The 16,697-nt window shown below is 46.4% G+C and overlaps 2 protein-coding genes across 3 annotated transcripts; one reads left to right on the top strand and one right to left on the bottom strand.

The window, feature by feature from the left end:
- Positions 1 to 422: 422 nt before the first annotated feature.
- Positions 423 to 10,968, bottom strand: POLR3GL (RNA polymerase III subunit GL). The gene is made up of 9 exons (XM_059920429.1): positions 10,960 to 10,968; positions 9,926 to 10,129; positions 3,575 to 3,742; positions 3,105 to 3,234; positions 2,178 to 2,246; positions 1,780 to 1,836; positions 1,466 to 1,539; positions 1,228 to 1,341; positions 423 to 937 (listed from the first exon to the last, which is right to left on the bottom strand). Exons 1-9 carry the CDS (start codon positions 10,966 to 10,968, stop codon positions 851 to 853), a joined length of 912 nt encoding a protein of 303 aa, XP_059776412.1. The 3' UTR covers positions 423 to 850.
- Positions 10,969 to 11,855: 887 nt separating this feature from the next.
- ANKRD34A (ankyrin repeat domain 34A) lies at positions 11,856 to 15,204 on the top strand. Of its 2 annotated transcripts, XM_059929654.1 has the most exons (3): positions 12,107 to 12,259; positions 12,363 to 12,426; positions 12,809 to 15,204. In XM_059929654.1, the coding sequence occupies exon 3, from the start codon at positions 12,925 to 12,927 to the stop codon at positions 14,413 to 14,415; it is 1,491 nt and encodes a 496-aa protein (XP_059785637.1). In that variant the 5' UTR covers positions 12,107 to 12,259; positions 12,363 to 12,426; positions 12,809 to 12,924; the 3' UTR covers positions 14,416 to 15,204. The 2 variants fall into 2 exon arrangements, with proteins under 2 accessions (XP_059785643.1, XP_059785637.1); XM_059929660.1 differs by lacking the exons at positions 12,107 to 12,259; positions 12,363 to 12,426 and adding an exon at positions 11,856 to 11,879.
- Positions 15,205 to 16,697: the final 1,493 nt, after the last annotated feature.

The following is a 16,697-nucleotide window of genomic DNA, read 5'->3' as shown; positions in this document are numbered from 1 at the left end:
CTTTCTTGACTCTCCCCACAAAAATAGCTGTAATCATTCCTTGTAAACAAGGACAAGATCAAGGTCAAGCGTGGGAAAGTGAGGGCCTGTGCCCCTGTGAACACATGTGAACACACATGAATCATGTCGTCCCCACTGCCTGAGGACCAGAAGCCCAGAAGCCAGCTGGTCTTCAGGGCGTGGGCTGTATACAACTCTCTCTGCGCAGCCCTGCAGATGAGCTCCTGAATGTGCCTTGGCAGAGCTAGATGGGGATTAGGTGTCCCACCATGGGGGTAGGAGGGAAGGGGCAAAGGACAGGGAGGCTGTAACCCCCAGTGTGTCACACTGGACTCTTAACAGGTGAGGAGAGAAGAATGGCTTACTAGGCAACCCCTTCATTCCTCCAGCCCTCTCCCACTAGGTTTCACTCTGGACAAAGAGGCAGATAAAAACATTTTATTTAAAAATATAAAACTGGCCATATTCCTCCTAACTGCTCGCACCCCCAATTATCTCCACAAAGAACTATAAATGGGTAGGGGCATGCGCACAGCTGTCTCAGCTCTAATGACTCCAGGCCTTCTTTCGACCCTCCTTTCTCCCTTTCATACAATTAAGACATTGGTCCTCTGTCCTTTCCCCAAGATATCAGAGGTGATACAATACCACAGGAGAGAGGGAGGGGAAGGGTAGAAAAGAGAGCTATCTGTTGTCACTCTCTATTCCTATCTCCAGGGACCAAACAGATTATGTGGATTCTGAGCAAATGATTTGCTTGTCCACAAAACCAAATAATAGGGGACAGTTACTTGCTGTGTCCCAAATCAAGAAAGATATGAATGTCCAGGGTATTGTTTAGAGTCCTTCTTCAGTATATAGCCTCATCCATATTGTCATCACTGTCACCCCCAAAGTCCTCTCCATTGTCAAAATATGACATGATGTAATCAGTTTCCTGAAATAGAAAGAAAGGAAGGAAGAAAGGTATGTCGGCATGCTTTCAGCATTCTCTTTCCTCCCTGTGTACCAGTCCCCTCCCCTCCCAATCACAGCATTCCAGGCCTATAGTTCACTCTGCATTCAAGCTGTAGTTCACTCTTGAGAAGAGCCTAGGGACAGGTAAAGTGGAGGACGCTATCCTTTGGAGGCACTATCTCCTTTGGCCCTCCAGCCTTCTGAAGTTGAGATCCCAGAGCTTATGAGTGGAAGAAAGGGGGCCTGACAATGAAAGGAGGTCCCCTTCACCTCTTCATGCTCTTCTTCATCATACTCCTCTTCTTCTTCCTCTTCCTTCTCTTCTTCTTCTTCTTTCTCCTCATCTTCCTCTGAAGTCACTTCTTCTTCCTTCTTCTCCAGGGTCTTATGTGAGGATGAATAGGAAGAGAAACTCAGCTCGCAGAAGGGAAAAATTGAGGCACACATGGGCCAAAGGGGAGGAATGAATCTGGCGCCCAGGTGGTCTCTTTGCACATTTCTTCCTTACCTCTAGTTTCTGTATTGTTTCCTCCTTATCTTCTGTGGTCTTAGGGGGCCTCTTGGGGAGTAGAATGGTGGTCCCTGGTGAGAGGATCAAAAGGTGAACCATCAGAGCAAACTTCCTAGATAGCTTTCTACCCCTCCCTCTTGCATAGACCATGTCACTCTGCTGCCCTCATGTGGCCATCATGGCACCCAGCAACAATACTGGGTAGACTGGGTAGGTAGGAATTGGGAGGGCAGGCAAGACCACCAGCAGCCTTGGCCCTACAGCTGATGAAGGAAACCTCTCTTTTCCCTATTTTTTCCAGATACACTCACGCTCCTTCTGTAGCTTCCGCACTCGGATCTTTAGCTCCCGGGGTAGACGTCGCCAATCTAGGAATAGCAGGAATGTAGAAGTCAGCATGACTCTGCCCTGGGGTGTCCTATGAATGATGACTCTTTTAAAGGACAGGTAAGGATCAGGGTTAAGGGTGAGGAAGGAAGGGGCTGGGTCAAAGTTGCTTGGAACAAAACTGTGGCTTGGATGCCTCCAGAGGAGTGGGGGCCATTTAATAGGCTTTTAGGTAGAGTCTGAGAGTGTTTTGGAGCACATCTAAGGCTCCTGACTAGGGTGAAGGTGGAGACAGAGGAGGGTGGATAGGGTGGTGGCTTGTGGCTTGAGGCATCTCAAGCATTTGAAAGAAGGGAGGTCAATGAAAGGGCCCATCACCTACCAGGGTTCCAATCTATGGCGTTGTCAATCGGCCCTGACATCTGATATTTGTCTGAGTAACGCTCCACATCTGAGGGATCAGAGGTCAAGGGTCAAAGTTTTATCCTTTCAGAGCCCTAGAACAGGGTTCTTCCTGAGGTCCAGCCCTCTCAAAACTCAGAAATTGTCTTTTTCCTCACCCCAGACCCAGAGCCCAGGGGGTCAGCTTCCATGAGGACCTTCAACACTCTTCTAACCTGTCCTTTTGCCACCTCAAATTACAATGTTTTTGTTATCTCCCTTAATGCAAAGGCATGGCTATATTGACTGGTAGTGTGGTACAGTGGAAAGTATACTAGAGCAAGAAACGAGGGTTTCAGTGTTCCCTTTACTCCCTGTTAATGGGACTAACTTAGGCAAGTGTTTCATCTCTCTGAACTTTAGCTTCTAGGGCTTAGTAGGAAAGCACTGGTTGTCAATACATTGAAATACTGTACTTCCACACCAGTTGGTAAATATCCACTATCCCAGACCTCCCAAGTACACCCTGTTCTCCAGTCCCTCCTGGCTCCCTGACCTCTCCATGATCCACAAACCAAAGGGGTAATATTTTAATTACAGAGCTTCTCAGAGACCCCTTCTCAAGTCCTTCTGATTGGTTGGTACCTGCAATATCCAGATTGTTAAAAATTTTAATACATCTCCCCATTTATATCTGTAAAATGGGCATCTTAATACTTAACCTCCTACTTTCCAAGACTATTGTGAGACTCAAAACAAACCATGGATACCATAATGCACTTCAAATGCAGGGGTAATTATTGTGATCTCCCCAGTTAGGCAGTGAGCTTTCTGTGCCTCTTCTGGCCTCTCTGGGCCCCAGCGGTGCTAAGTATAGGGCACTACTCATGGAAGGCACTCAGAACATGATACTAGCATTCGAACTGACCTCTCTTGGGGATAGCAGGCCGGATGAAGTAGGGGAGCTGCCTCATGGCCCCTCGAAGCTCCTGCTTCAGTGCCAGGACATATTCCCCTTCCTCTCCTGAGGGCAGAGGCACTGGGCGGAACTCCAAGGGCTAAGGAGGCAGAGGCAATGGTCAATTCAGGGAGAAAATGCTGGAGTACAAATCTGGGAGGGCCTCTCCTCGCCCCACAATTCAATCCAATGCTCCCACTGAGCAGAGGACCAAGGCAAATGGGCGGAGCAACACAGCATTTTGAAAGCTGGGGAGCTGAGAATGTAAAAAGTGAGGGTGGACACTTCCTTGTCTGGAAAACATCCCATATAAGTTGGGAGCATACAGACAGGGAGGGGCAAGATGAGGATGATTTTATGATGGCTCAGGAGGAATCCAGGATCATACACAGTCAGCCAGGGGCATATGGGAGTCTTGCGAAAGGAGGGCAGACACTCACAGGGAAGAGTGGAGAAGGCTGCAGGGTGGGTGGGGGCAAAGCATCCCCCTTCCCAATGCCCACAGCCTCCATGCTGAAGGTCAACTGGCCACGGCCACGACCCCGGCCCCCACCCCGGCTGGCCATGATGGAGGCGGCCTGGGGATTCAGACATCCAATAGGAAAAACCTGATAAAGACAAAAACAAAGAGAAAAAGTACAGTAGAACGGACAGGAAGCCAGGGAGGTACAAGACACTCAATCTTTTCTCCCAGAGACCTGAAAAGCCAGTTTAATTCAACAAATTTTGAGAAGGCATAGTGCCAAGCAAGGTATTTCTAAAAATATAAAATATGGATGAGACACGGTTCCAAGAGGACAGATAAGTGCAATATGGGGGAACTGCAGCACAAAGAGGAAAGTGACTAGACCCTGGGATAAAACTTTCCTACGCCCCTAAGTTAATTTGATGTTTATCACCATCTGCGTATCTACATATGATCTTTGAATTCTTTCTCTCCCTCACTTTCCAAACCCAACCAGGCCTAAACTCGATCTAATGCAATGCATTTCAGCAAAACATTTATTAAGCATCTACCATGAAAAAGGTAGTGTGCCAGACACTGGGAGGGAACAGGAAGGAGTCATCAGTCTCACTGTCATTTGATTGGAGGTGGGGGTGTATGTGAGAAGAGCCATTACAATCAAGTTGATCTTTTTAAACACCACCTGGAAACACAGAATCTTAGAATTGGAAGGACCCATGGAGTCTTCTAGCCCAAACACCCTCCCACTACAGTACTACCCTCTGTAAGTTGTTGGTCATTCAGCTTCTGGTGGCATTTTCCTAAAGAGAGGGTGTCCATTTTCCTCCAAGGCAGCCCATTCCACTGTGATCAACTGTGATGAATTGAAAGTTCCTCCTGCTACCGTAACTGAACTTTGCCTCTTGTCATCATTTTTGAGAAGCCAGTCAGATAGCATGGGGGATAAAGAAAGTCATCAAATGAAAATGAAACTTGAAGGAAATGAAATCCCAGTAGCAGGGAAGATACCTAGCACCCAGATCTTGGCTTCTAATACCATTTTCCAATAAAAGGAACCAGGGCTTCTTGGAGAAATGGCCGATTCTAGGACTGGGGCAGGAAATATACAGGATGAGACTGAAGCATCTTGTAGTGCCAGAAAGTAAGAAAGTGCTCAAAAAAACAACACACATATTGATGGGGCTGTGTCAAAGGGGCATAAGAGTCGACTGAAAGAGCTCCCAATGGCCAAAGCCTGAACAATTTGAGCAATAAAGTAAAGTAGTATTGGATTATAACACCAAAGTATAAAATAAATATCCAAGAGACCATACTGATATAAATAAATGTTTGAACAAATTAATACATGGTAGAGAAAAAACAAATTTCTCATGCAGAATTCCAAATAAATTATGTAGATTCCACCCTAAAAAGGGAGAGTGTAATTCCCCACTCCTTAAGTATGGCCTGTGTATAGGGAATTTTGTCCAAAACAATTTTGGAAAGGTGGGGGGAGGAACTTTACAGTGTAGAAACTGGACAAGCTTTACTTCAGTCAGATGACCAAGGTTTCAACATGAACAAAATTAAATCATATTGTTAGTATGTACCCTTAATATGATGTGATATCCTCTTCCCCCAAACTGATAACCCCAGTCTAATCAGGAGAAAAAAGCCAACAAATTCCAACAGAGGAGCACCTATAATATACCTGACCAGTACTCTTCAAAACTGTCAAGGTCATCAAAAACAAGGAAAGTTCACACTTCCACTGTAAAAGAGAGAGAGCTGTCCTAGTGGTGGCCTTCATAAAAACAAAGAAAACCATTCCTTTTGTTTCCTAATTATAGAAGTAGTATATATTTATTCTAGAAAACTTGGAAAAACACAAAGGTATATATAAAAATACCTATTATTTCATGACCGTGATGTAGTAATAATCATTATTAGTATTTGCATGTATCCTTTCAATTTCATTTATGTATGTATACATACATATACATATATGTTTGTGCATGTAAGTATATGTATGTATAGACATATTCAATACATAGTAGGGCCATGATAACTAAATGTAATGTAGTATCCTGGATGGGATCCTGGAACAGAAAAAGAGCATTAGGTAAAACTAAGGAACTCCAAATCAAGTATGGACCTTGAATAATTATAATGTATCAATATTTGTTCATTAATTATAACAAATATACCATATTAATATATGACATTAATAATAGGGGAAACTGGTGCCAGGGCATATGGAAACTTTTGGTACTATCTGCTCAGTTTTTCTGTAAATCTAAAACTGTTTTAAGAAATAAATTTTCTTAATAAAAAAAGAAAGAAACTTGAGTAGCAATTCAAAATTCACAGTTTCTCAGACATTCCTTGTCTTTCAGTACAGTTTTAAGGAGTACTGGTTAGGTGTATTATAGGATGTTCCTCTGTTTGAATTTTTCTGATGTTCTTCTCTTGATTAGACTGGGGTTGTGTGTTTCAGGGAGGAAGATCACAGAGATAAAGAGCCATTTTCATCACATCATATTAAGGGTACATACTAACAATATGTTAGCTATGGAACAATAAGAGACAATATAGTATAGAATTATGATCTCTTAAATTAGTAATTCATAATATAATTCCTCCCACGGAAAGCTAAGAGGACTGGGATGGTGAGGGGAGGCTTTAGGAATCACAAGGTCTCAAGTTTGGAACAGAACTTAGATATCATGTATTCATTCATTCATTCTTTCAACAAATATTTATTGAGCATCTATCATATGCCAGACGTAATGCTAGACAATGGGGATCATATTGAATCCTCTACTTTAGACCTGCATCCTTCCTTTGGTAAACCATATTTAGTAAATTGTTATCCACCTTCAATTTAAACTTTTTAGTAAGAGAACCCCCTCTCTCACTTTGCAGGTCATTCCATTTTTGGATATTTGTTCTTCAATCAATACCCAACAAATAAAACAAGAAATACATGGCTCAACAAAATGCACTCCACTAAAGATTAGTTAGGGGGAAAAAAGATTTTAAAATATGTACAAGGTAATCTATTTTGTCAAACACATACACCCACCCAGATATATGAATTAAAAAGTTGTTCTTGAAGGATATACAACAAAAATTAACATTGGTTAATCGGAGGTGATGGGTTTTCGGGTTTTTTTGATGATGTGTATTTTATGGGTTTTTTTTTTTTCTGTACTGAATAGGTGCTGCTTTTGTAATAAGAGAAAAATATTCATTAAAAAAATTAAAAATATAGTAAAACAGCATAGTAGATGAGATTAACAATATGTAACAGGAAGGAGAGGTGGGAAAATGTGTGCCTGAGGAATTTGGAAAGTTTCAAGTCCAAGCGCCAAGAAAAATGTCAGGAAAAGATGGCTGTTAGTTAATAGATTAAACTGTGATCTGACTTAAAGAACACATTAGAGGAGAGAGGATGTCTTACGGACACTAGAGAAGTAGTAAGAATTTGCCACCATGTCTTCAGGCCCTTTCAAGGGAAAAGACACTAACTAGCCGGCTTAGGTGTCTTTCCACCTGATAGATACAGTTCTAGCAGTGGAGACAGGAGCTGTTTTGATTGCAAAGCAGTGAGGAGTTAAGAAAAAGCCATGAGCTTTGAGGTTAGACAAATCTAACTCCATTTCCACATACTAACCAAGTGACCCTCAAGGATGTGGGGTAAAAAGAAGAAGACAAAATTTTAGTTAATTAAGGCACTAAACTGGTGGTTGGGAAACTGTAAACTATCTGTACCCCACTCAGCTCAGGAATCTACAATGAGTCTCCTCTATTTAAGATTGTGATTGAGTCTAGATTCTTGAAGATGTTTAAGGTTTCCCATAACCTGGTCCCAGACTGCTCCTCCGTAAACATCAACCCTCCCTAGTGTTTACCCCTGTACCCTCCTTCCCCTGCAAACAACAACATCTTATATACATTACACTCATTCCCAATTAAGCATAACTGTGTGATGTGGTAGAAGTTACTATGAATCAGGTTTCAACAGAACATACAGAAAAACAGTTACAACAAATTTAAGAAAGGCAGTACATGCAGTGGTTAAGAACATGGATTTGAATCCCAGTTCAGTCATTTTCTAGCTATACAACCTTCAGCAATTTATTTAATAACTGTAAACCTGTTTCCTTATCTGTAAAATGGGAATAATAATAATTTAAAAACCATCTAAATTCATTCAGTGAATACTTAACTGAGTTCTTATTAAGTGCCAGGCACTGTTCTAAGTGCTAGGGATGTATCAGTGAGCAAAATGGACAAAAAACTCCTGCACCCATGGAGTTTAAATGGAGCTTACATTCTAGTGGCATTCTCAGTATACAAATGTTTCAAACCATGAGACTGGGTGAGATTCCTAAAGGAGTGGATGTGAAGAGAGAAAAGAAGAGATCCAGGGACTGAGGCCTGGAGCACTCTAATGTTTACAGTTTGCTATATTTGTAATAAATAAGAAATAAATGGAAATCCAAACGAAAAAAAACTCATCCCAATAGAATAAATGTGCAAAGAACATGAATAGAATAAATGTGCAAATAGGCAATTAAGAAAAGAATAGCCAATAAAACCATTCTTTACCTATCAAATTGACAAAGATTTAAAAAATAATCAGGCTGCCATGAGTTTTTTTGAGATGGACACTCTCATACCTTACTGGAAGGACTATGAACACAGTCTTTTGGGGGAGCAATTTGACCACTTGAATCTACAGCCTTTTAAAAGTTCATATCCTCAACCCAGTAATCCCACTTTAAACACTTATCCTAAAGAAATCATCAGATATATAGTCAGAGATATAAGTAAAAGCATGTTTATCAAAGAGCTATCCATGGTAGCACAAATTCTGAAATAACCTAAATGGTCCAACAAAAAAATAAATGGTTAAAAAAAAAATCAAACATCCATCTTAGACTATTATGTAGACATAATAATTATTTCAAATAATATTTAAAGGCAGAAAAATGTTCACAATATAATGTAAAGTGAGGGAAGCATGATATAAGTTGTATTTGTTGTATGGCCCTATGTGTGTAATATATACACAAACACACAGATGTATACATATGTATACAAGCAGAAAGTAAATTGAAAGGATACATATTAAAATAATAACACTATATCACGGTCATGAAATAATAGATATTTTATATCTTTATGTATTTCCAAGTTTTCTAGGATAAATGTATATTACTTCTATAATCAGAAAACAAAAGGGATGATTTTCTTTATCTTTAAGAATGTTACCACTAGGACAGCTCTTCCTCTTTTACAGTGGAAATGTGGAATGCATTTTGTTGAGCCACGTATTTGTTTTATTTGTTAGATATTGATTGAAGAACAAAGTGAGATAGGAAGTTCTCTTACTAAGAAGTTTAAACTGAAGCTGGATAACCATTTACTAAATATGGTTTATCAAAGGAAGGATGCATATCTAAAGTAGAGGATTCACTATGATCCCCATTGTCTAGCATTATGTCTGGCATATAGTAGATGCTCAATAAATATTTGCTTAAAAATGAATGAATGAATGAATACATGATTTCTAAGGTCTGTTCCAAACTTAAGACTTTGTGATTCCTAAAGCCTCCCCTCACCATCCCAGTCCTCTTAGCTTTCTCCCTTCTCTGGACTGTGGGAGCAATTATATTATGAACCACTAATTTAAGAGGTCATAATTATATACTGTATTGTATTTTGTTTTATCTTTTATTAATTTTTCCCTAATTACATCAGGAGTTTAAATTCTTCCTCCCCAATCAATTCCATCCAATTAACCTTTATCGGGCACTGTGTATTAAATATTAGAACCTGCCCTACAAAACCTTATATTCTAAAAAGAACAGAAACATTAAAGAGGGATTGAGCACTAAGTGCTCCAACAGAGGTATGCCTAAAATGTTATCGTCAGACTGGGGAACAATTAATTCTGCAAAAAAAGGTGATCCAGGAAAGCTACAGGTAAAGGTAACATTTCATCAGAGTCTTGATAGATAACAGGAGTTTATCAGGCTCTTAATAGTAATAGATTTAGGGGAAGCTGACGCCATAGCAAAGAGTCAGAGGTACCAGAGTGAGTCTTTCACTTTCTCCTTTAATATATCTCCCCTTTGCGCGAAAGAAAACTACGGTTCTCTGGTATACAATCAACAGAGCAATGGGAGCCCAGAGGAAAAGGGTAGGCAACTAGAAGGGGGGTGATCCAACAGGCTGCCGGAAAGCGTTGTCTATCTATCTAGCAGCTTGGCCCTGGTGAACTAGTTCGGAAGGTGTGCAACGGAACCAGGTCAGAGCCACCAAGTCGGGGCCTTACCTGCTGCCCCTCCCCCACGCGGAAAACACGCCGCAGCCAACTTGAAATTTGCTGGTCTTCCTCAAGCTGTTGGCGTTCTAGGTCCGCCTCCCAGAGCTCCCCATTGGTGAGTTCTCCCGGCCAATCTTGGAGAAGCCGAGGAGGGAGGTCCGCCCACTTGAAGCCGAGGAGGGGAGGGAGGGAGAGAGTTCGCCGGAACTCAGGCTAGAGAAAGAAGCCGGGTGAGGAGAGAGATGGAGTTGCAGAATCAACCAGGGCTCAGTCATTTCACACCTCATCTCAGATGGAGGATCCCCCTGGCTAGCGACAGCTCACAGAGGGAACCTGACTCTCACATCTCACCGAGGGACTCTGTTGAGGGAGCTTCCACAGAGAAATGAACCTCTGTGAAACCTGCTTCTTAGGGGTCGTTCTTTTTGTGATTCTGTCTTCGCACTGGGCCTCTCCTCCGTTACTCCAACCTTCCCTTCGATCCTGCACTGCCTCCCTCCAGCACCACCAATGACTATTTCTTTTCTAGAAAAATATTTTCCTGTGGGTTGCTGCCATGTCCGTGAGAAGATGGAAAGAGGGTTTGGGAAAGGAAGGATTAGGAATCAGATAACCAGAGTTGAGGAGACAGGGAAAGAATCCAGTGTTTCCTGCATTTCCCACTGCCTTCCAGCTCCTCCTAGCCCTTGGTAAAAGGGGGCACGGTGGGAGGAGGAGTCCCACTTTCGCAAAAAACAAGCAGAGGGAAAGAGTTTAGAGTAGAGATAGAAGTTAGTCAAGAACTAAGGAGTAGATATAGGAGTTAGTCAAGAACAATAACCCAGACATCAGAGAAAATGGCCCTGGGAGTGAAGCCTCTGGACTGGGAAGGCTGTAGGTGGAGTGGCAAGCACCAAGTCTTTGGAATAGGACAGAAACAGAGCTGTGAGGCTCTGGAGAACTTGCTTAACTTTACTAAGTCTCAGTTTCTTCGTCTATAACAAGAAAATAATTCCTACTTTATAGTGTTGTTGTGAGGATTGGAGATAATGTATGTAAAGTACTTGGCACATGGTTGGTTTCCAATAAATGGCAGCTAGTAAAAATGGGTAGCTTCCCTGCAAATTCTCTCTCCCCCTTCTCCAGGAACATTGTATCTTGCATCTGGTGGCCTCCAGCCTCTGAATTACCTCAGGTGAGTTTTCCAAATCCTTAGGATTTTTTTCTCACTCCCCCTCCCACTCCCCCTGATGCCTTCCAGCTGGACACAAACTCATTCCTAAAATATGCAGATGGAAGCTATGGTAACCATGGAGACAGGGCAGATGGTGAGGAGAGGCAGAGACAGACAGTGAGAGAAACCGACTGCTACAGACAGGGAGAAGAAGACTTTAAGGAGCGATTCAAACAGAGACCTTTAAGTGAGATGGAAAAATAATGAGTCTAAGCAAGACTGAGAGTAAAGAGATGCAATGAGAGAGGATGTGTTACAAGGTTCACTCTTCTCTGCCCCTTTTCTATCTCTCTCCTTCCCACCCCTCCAAGAATATGGAGAGGAGACAACTGGGAATGCCCCTTGCTGTATCTAAAAATGACCCCAGATATCCAACCTCCTCATACTTATCTAAGAGGTCTGTACAAGGGAGCTGAGGTCCAAGTTTATTTGTGGTACATGTTCCGTTTTGGGGGAGGTGGAATGAAGATGTATCGCTGTGTGACTCCAGCTCCCCCTGACATTTAAACTACGAGAAGGCAGCCACAACTCTTGCCTCTCTCTGCACAGTAAGGACTCCGGCTGTGGATCGCCATCGCCTCTCTCCACCCCTCTGCACAGTGTGCCATGTGCTGTGTGTGGCAGGTCAGATCTGGCGCACAGGCGCGCATCAACACACCAAGCTCGGAGAATGGGGATCTGCTGAAGCTCAAGGAAGAACTAGGATGGTCCCAGTCTGGGTCGCGGAGGAGTCTCCTAAGGAACACTTAGGTTTGTTGTGACTGAGGGGAGGTCGGCTAAGCAAGGGAAGTCAGGATTGGAGCCTCTAGCTTTTGAGGGTTTATGTGTGCATGAGTGGGGTAACGGTTTGGTGCCCGACGCCCCCACCCTCAGAGACTAGGCTATAAATAGAGAGGCAGAGCTCCGCCCCCCCACCCCCCCAGCTTCTCTCCTCCCGAGCCGGCGCTGTGCCCGGGGCGCACCGGGAGGAGGGACCAGGATTCTGTGCCCGGGCGCAGATACTGACACCCAGGGAATCCGGGTGCCCACCCCCACGCCATGTGGGCCCCCAGGAACCCGGCTCCGCCACCCCAGTTGCCCCGTGGCCCTGGCCTCAGTCCTGGCCCGGAGGAGATTCTGCGGACTTACAGGTATCTATTTGGGTGCACAACCTGGGAAGGGGAAAGAGCAAGGAGTGATGGGGAATGTAGCAGGGGCAAAAGAAACCCGCAATTCTCCCCCCACCCGTTTTAGGTCCCAAACGCAAGCTGCCTCCCTCCCCCCATTCAGTTTGTGGGGCTGTGGCAACCTAAAAGAGGTTAGGAATGGGACTGTGTGTGAACGTATGGGTGCATGTGTGTCGGGGGGTGGCGTTCAGCATCCTAGGAAGGGGGATTCCAAGTACGGATAAGAAAAGGGGGATGCTGGAAAGGTCTGATAAGCCGTGGGGTGAGGGTGGCGGTGCGGATATCCCTGCGCGTGCACGTACGCATTTGCACTGGCGCTCGTCCTTCAGTGCGGGTGCACCCTTCCCACCTCCTCAGGCATGCGCTGGGGGGATGGGGGCGGCTCAAGGCAGGAGTTAGAAGAAGGACTGTGTGCAGTGCCGGGGAGGTCTCCCCCGCCCCACGCCGGTCCTTCCACCAGTGCCTCAGTTTTCCTGCCTGAATCAGTAAATAAGATCTTTCTCTTTTTTGCAGGGATTGGCTTCGCCACTGAGCCTTCGGGCCTCTGCCAGCCACCACCCCCACTCCCCTAGCCATCCTCGGCAGGTCCCAGTCCCGGCTCCATCGGTGCTTTCGCCCCAGCGGCAGCTATGCTGCACACCGAGGGCCACGCTCTTCTTCGGGCTGTGGGTCAGGGTAAGCTACGCTTGGCCCGTTTGCTTCTGGAGGGGGGCGCCTACGTGAATGAGGGTGATGCCCAAGGGGAGACTGCGCTAATGGCGGCCTGTCGGGCCCGCTACGACGACCCCCAGAACAAGGCGCGCATGGTACGCTACCTTCTGGAGCAAGGCGCGGACCCCAACATCGCAGATCGCCTAGGGCGCACGGCGCTTATGCACGCTTGCGCCGGCGGCGGGGGCGCAGCGGTGGCCTCCCTGCTCCTTGCCCATGGCGCAGACCCTTCAGTCCGAGATCACGCTGGCGCCTCGGCGCTTGTCCACGCCCTGGACCGCGGGGATCGCGAGACCCTTGCCACGCTGCTGGACGCCTGTAAGGCCAAGGGCACGGAGGTCATCATCATCACCACCGACACCTCGCCCTCGGGCACCAAGAAGACCCGGCAGTATCTCAATTCCCCACCGTCCCCGGGGGTGGAGGACCCCGCTCCCGCTCATCCTAGCCCGGGGGTCTGCACGTCGCCTTCGGAAATCCAACTGCAGACTGCAGGAGTAGGAGGACAGGGATTGTTATCCCCTCGCGCCCAGGAAGAAGAGGAGAAGCGGGACGTATTTGAATTCCCTCTTCCTAAGCCCCCCGATGACCCCTCCCCTTCTGAGCCACTCCCCAAACCACCCCGTCATCCTCCGAAACCACTCAAAAGGCTCAACTCCGAGCCTTGGGGCCTAGTGGCCCCTCCTCAACCGGTCCCTCCTGCCGAAGGGAGGCCGGGGATTGAGCGCCTGACCACCGAATTCAACGGCCTGACCCTGACAGGTCGACCGCGTCTTTCCAGACGTCATAGCACTGAAGGCCCAGAGGACCCGCCCCCGTGGGCGGAGAAAGTGACGGGTGGGGGTCCTCTCTCGCGCCGAAACACAGCGCCAGAAGCTCAGGAGCCTGGTCCCCCTTCAGGGCTGAGGCAGAAACTGAGCCGCATGGAGCCGGTGGAGCTCGATATCCCCGGAAATCTTTGCCCCGACTCGCCGGAGTGCAGCCGCCCGTCCCTGGAGCGCCGCAGATACAGCGCCTCCCCGCTGACCCTCCCTCCAGCCGGCTCTGTTCCCTCCCCGCGCCAGTCCCAGGAGAGTCTGCCTGGGGCTGTGTCTCCGCTGAGCGGGCGGAGGCGGAGTCCGGGGTTGCTGGAGCGGAGGGGCTCGGGGACGTTGCTTCTGGACCACATCGCGCAAACACGACCTGGTTTCCTGCCCCCGCTCAATGTCAGCCCCCACCCTCCCATCCCTGACATTCGCCCCCAACCCGGAGGTCGGGCGCCTTCGCTGCCCGCCCCTCCCCAGGCGGGGGCGCCAGGCTCTCCCAGGACCAAGCGCAAGTTGGTGAGGCGCCACTCCATGCAGACTGAGCAGATCCGCCTGCTAGGGGGCTTCCAGAGTCTAGGCGGGCCAGGGGAGCCTGGGCGCTGAGAGGAGTGAGAGGAGCCAAGGAGGGTGGGGATCAAGACCTTGGGAAGGGTGGAGGAACCAGCTCACACACACACCTCGGACATAGGGGTCTGTTGCATGTGCTCATGGGCTCGGTGCACGCACACATGGGTAAACATGTGTCTACAAGCACAGTACTCATACTTGCAGGGAAGGGTAAGTACTCTTATTTATTGGTCATATAGACACATGCACTCATGCCCTGGCCACTTCACATGCATATGGGAATTACTCACACACAGGACCATTTGTGCTAGGGCCCCAAAAGGGTCCCAAGCTCACTCGCATTTGTTCAGAAGCGTTAGGGAGCCCCTACTTATGGGTAGTCTCCAATCTCTTTGACCTCCTGCAATAGTAATCCCTTGCTTTCCATGTATGCCCTGCAACACAGCTCGCTCATGATTTTGGACACTCTACCCTCTTCGTGAATATCCCACCCCATTCTGCAGGTCTTGCTTGTCTCTCCAGGCTTGGCTCCTTGTTCACACCCTGCTTCCAGCCCTAACCACTTTTCAGGATATCTTCTTCACTCTCCTTGGGAATTTCCTGCAGCAATCCCCAGCCTCAGTTCTGCTGCTGCCCTTCCTGCTCTCAGCTTTACTTCTCAGCGTCCTGCTTTTTCTTCCCATCCTGTTCCCCCAACCAATACAACAGGTTGTCTCATTTTTCCAGGAGGTGGGTCATGGGCTCAAAGCTGCTGTTCTGTCTGTCTGAGCTTATGAACACCCCCACAGGTAGAAGTGGGGAGTAACCCTAAATCACTCCTCTCTCCACTCGACATATCAAATAAATGTGTTCAGAAGTCTCTGTTTTGTCACTTCTGCTGGGGGTGGAGGGTGTGGGGAATGAGGAATAGGGAGGGAGGGTGATGCTAACTACAGCTATAATGATCTAGGGGATACTTCGAGGTTCCAGCCACCTTCTTTCCAGGAGACCAACTGTGGTTGTAGAAGAAAAGGCAAGTGTCCCATGTCCTGAAGGTTTTAAGCCATCTGATAGGTTTTCATTTCCCTCAGTCTCCCCTATGTCCATCCTCAAATTCTTTAACTTAAGATTCCTACAAAGAATCCCTCCCTCCACCATCAGCAGATATGTCCCAATAGATTAACTGTCCCTCTTTCAAGCTTCCTATGTCTTGACCACTCACAGTTTTTCCTTGGGGGCCTAACTTTTATCTCACCAGGTGCATTTCATCCATTTTCTTCTACTTCTTGCTTCTGTTTCCCCATCCTTGAGTTCTGAGCCACTGTAGGGTGGAGAGAGAGAGAGAGAGAGGAATCGTATAATCTCGCCTAGGTAAAAATGGTATGATAGTCAACGGACAAAGAGGGTGTGTGTGTGTGTGTGTGTGTGTGTGTGTGTGCGCGCGTGCACGCGCGCGTGCGTGTAAGAGTAATTGGAGGAATCCAGCCTGACAGGTACCTGTGAACGAAGGTACCTGTCTTAATCTGTCCCCCTGGAACTTTCAGCTTGCTGGTTTTCTTCCTATAATCTAACTCTTCATTGCTCTAATGAGAGGTATGGGAGCAACCCATTCTACTCTTTCTTACTCCCTCCCTCAACTTAGAATAGGTGAAATCAGAAAATGACCCAACGATGTGGTATAACGAAAAGGTTAAAATATTGGGGATCAGAAGATCTATGTCTGAACCCTCCTTTGCCATCTCCTGGCTATTTAATTTTGGACAATTTATCTAGCCTCTCTGTCAATTTCCTTATCCGTAAAATAATAAAGTCTAGTTAGTGATTGTGACTATTAGATAAGACAGTGCACTAAAGTACATTGTATAGTGTCTGACAAACAGTAAATATATGCTCATTAAATGCCAGTATCTTTCCTTGCTTTAGCTCCACCACCAATTGCATGTGACCTTGGACAAGTCACGTCACTTCTCTGAGCCAGTTTCCTCATTTACATCTGTAAAATGAAGTGGTCGGACAAAGGCTCTCTAAGAATCCTCCCACTCTGTCTACAGTTCTCCCCAGCCATGCATCCAGGCCTTTTTTTTTTTTTTTTTTTTTTTTTTTGCCTCTAGCCTCGGCCCTGGGGTCTGGCCCGCTTTCTAGTACTCCCCACAGGACTCCCAAAAACGCGCCCAAGCTAAGCTTCTCCCGTATAGAGGATATCGCTTTTTCTCTTTGTAATTGGTTGCTCAGAACCTCCGCCCTCCTCAGTAATTTGCCTATGGGAGCCAGCTCCCTCCCCCTCTCTGGTGATTGGCATAAGACCTGGCTTACCCCCGCCCCCGCTTGACTGACGGCTG

This window comes from Balaenoptera ricei, chromosome 1 (genome assembly GCF_028023285.1).
Source record: "Balaenoptera ricei isolate mBalRic1 chromosome 1, mBalRic1.hap2, whole genome shotgun sequence".
Lineage (NCBI taxonomy): Eukaryota > Metazoa > Chordata > Mammalia > Artiodactyla > Balaenopteridae > Balaenoptera > Balaenoptera ricei.
This window is presented reverse-complemented; position numbering and strand designations above follow the sequence as displayed.